Genomic DNA, 2,730 nt, shown 5'->3' with positions numbered 1-2,730 from the left:
TCTTTCCCAAAGTCGACCGCTGTCCGCCAGACTCCCTCAGCCTGCCGCGTGCCGGCAAGTGGACAGGGATCTGCGATTCGGGGTGGGTGTGGGGGGCGCGGATGGAGAGGAGCGGGGGCGGGGCCAGCCGGCGGGGGCGGGGCCAGCCTGTGCGGGGGCGGGGGCGGGGCCGGGGCCGGGGCCGGGGCGGGCGGGAGCGGCGGCGAGTGCGGGAATGCACGCCGCCTGCCGCGGCCCCGCCCCGAGCCTCTCTCGCCGGCCAGGCTGCGCCCGCGGAACTGTTGGGAGAGCGTTATGGCCGCTTCCAGACAACCTCAGGTCGGAGAGCTACTGGCCGAGGCCCGGAGGGCCTTCCGGGAGGAGTTCGGGACCGAGCCCGAGCTGGCGGTGGCGGCGCCGGGCCGCGTCAACCTCATCGGGGAGCACACGGACTACAACCAGGGCCTGGTGCTGCCCATGGTGAGGGGCTGGGAGGGGACCCCAAGCCTGTCCTGGGACTCCGGCCACCCCCCCGGCAGGGCAGGCCTGAGGGGCGCGAAGAGGCGCCTGGTCCCCGCGTGGACTCTTGGGCGGGCCGTGCCGAACTTGTACTCCGGCCGAATTTGGGGGACAAGCACATGAGAGAGACCCTGGGACGGCGCGTGTCCCACGTAGGGAAAGGAGGAAGCTGGAGTCCTTGAGGAAGTGGCCGGGAGGGGGTGTGCCGACGCCTCTCCGCACGAGCTCGCCCGCCCTCTGTGGACTGCTGATCCTGGCCAGCTACCTGGGAGTCATCTCAAAATGTGGGGCCCCCCTCACTGCAGCATGCGGAAGGAGGCACTTGGGGCTCTGGCTACCACGAGGCCCCGCAGACCTCAGGGAAACTAGCCCTAAACCTGTTCAATTTACAGAGGGGGAAACTGAGGCCCGTTGTGGGAGAGTGACTGGCTCAAGGTCACACAGCTGGTGCTTCCTGGGGCTGCGACTTGAATCAGGCACCCCCCCCAAACTCCCGGGTTCTTTCCACCCCATAGTGCTGCTTGGCCAGTGAATGGAGAGCAGCACACCTGAGGCCATCCCAGACTGGGAAGGCTGGGAAGGCGTCAGAGGGAACTTTTCTGATTCTGCTTCCTTTTTATCTCTTTCCCCTTTGCCCCACACCTGGGGGCCCATGCTCAGGGCAGAGTCCAGGTCTGCACTCTACATTGGTCCCGCCCTGGAAAACACAGGGGGCAGGGCCTAAGCCCCCAAGGCCAGCTCAGCGCTCAGGCTTTTCCCCAGTTACTCCCATTCCTTTTCTGCTGAGCCTGAAGGTGACCCCACTGTCCCAGGCCCCACATGCCTCAGAACTTTAGTATTGAAGGGGCCTCATCCATCCTGGCGGAAGCTTTGCGTACTCCTTGTCTCTCCCACCAGGCTCTGGAGCTGGTGACTGTGCTGGTGGGCAGCTCCCGGGCAGATGGCCTTGTGTCCCTCCTCACCACCTCTGATGACGCGGACGAGCTCCGGCGCTGCAGTTTCCATGCTACAGCTCAGAGGTCGCTGACCCCCCCCCTTTTTAAGGGGGGAGGATTCAAAGGGAGTGATTCAACACTACCCATGTTTTTTGAAATCGAGCCTGGGTCAAGCTCTGGCTGGTACCAGGTGTGGCACCATCTCTCAACCACAAAGCCCATTTGCTCATCCAATCCACTGTGGGGTGGGCTTGCATGGTCCAAGCATCCCTATTGTACAGGTGAGGAAACTGATGCCCCAAGAGGGTCTAGAACTTGCCCTGGGTTGCTCATTACATGCCTGGAGGAGCCAGGATCCAAATCTTACCTGTGGGCCTCCAGAGTCTAAACCAGGAGGAAAGCTAGGAAGACTGTCCCAGGGCCTTTAGGGGTAAAATGAGGGAGGGTGGTGGAGAGCCCCTTGGATACAGGTTAGTGGCCTTTGACAGCTGAGATGTATATATTGGCTTTGCCTCCCTTCATGCCAAAATATGTGACCTTCCTGTGCCCACCCTCCTAGACAGCCCAACTTACTGTCCCCCCTCGTTTCCCCTGCAGCTGCCCCCCTCCCTGGCTTCAGTGCAGTGGTGGTCAGCTCAGTGCCCCTGGGGGGTGGGCTGTCCAGCTCGGCAGCCCTGGAAGTGGCCACGTACACCTTCCTGCAGCAGCTCTGCCCAGGTACCTTCTAGATCCCAGCCCCTAACCCAACCGTCCTTCCCCGAGGTCTCCTTGTGGTCGGAGCTTCTTCCCCTGCTGTGGCTTTGGGAGGGGGCTGGGGAATCTCCCTGTAGTATCGTCGGAGCTACTGCTGCTCCCAGCCATCCACTCCTCGCGCCCCCTCCTGGGCCCCAGCCTCCACATTTCACCTTGTGCCACAGACTCGGGGACAGCAGCTGCCCGGGCCCAGGTGTGTCAGCGGGCTGAACACAGCTTCGCGGGGGTGCCCTGTGGCATCATGGACCAGCTCATCGCACTGCTGGCGCAGAAGGACCATGCCCTGCTCATCGACTGCAGGTTAGGGGCTCTCCTTGTTCCCTGCCACTTCATAATCAGGAGCTTCTTGCTGGAACATGCCCACCGCCGGGCGTGACAAGCATGCACTTGGCCTTGTCTTCTCCCATTCCAACTCCATCCCAGGTCCCTGGAGACAAACCTGGTGCCACTGTCGGACCCCAAACTGGCTGTGCTCATCACCAATTCCAATGTCCGCCACTCGCTGGGCTCCAGCGAGTACCCCGTGCGGCGGCGCCAGTGTGAA

General features: G+C 63.0%; 1 protein-coding gene across 1 annotated transcript; it reads left to right on the top strand.

Moving 5' to 3' along the window:
• Positions 1-200: 200 nt before the first annotated feature.
• LOC105311112 (galactokinase-like) lies at positions 201-2,727 on the top strand (the record flags this gene model as incomplete). The annotated part of the gene is given in 6 exon segments (XM_011387142.2): positions 201-459; positions 1,396-1,553; positions 1,555-1,580; positions 2,031-2,150; positions 2,351-2,486; positions 2,610-2,727. Coding segments are annotated over 6 exon segments (723 nt in total), but the record flags the coding sequence as incomplete, so codon positions are not given.
• Between the last annotated feature and the right edge of the window lie 3 nt (positions 2,728-2,730).

Source organism: Pteropus vampyrus, unplaced genomic scaffold, assembly GCF_000151845.1.
Source record: "Pteropus vampyrus isolate Shadow unplaced genomic scaffold, Pvam_2.0 Scaffold1000000119, whole genome shotgun sequence".
NCBI lineage: Eukaryota > Metazoa > Chordata > Mammalia > Chiroptera > Pteropodidae > Pteropus > Pteropus vampyrus.
This window is presented reverse-complemented; position numbering and strand designations above follow the sequence as displayed.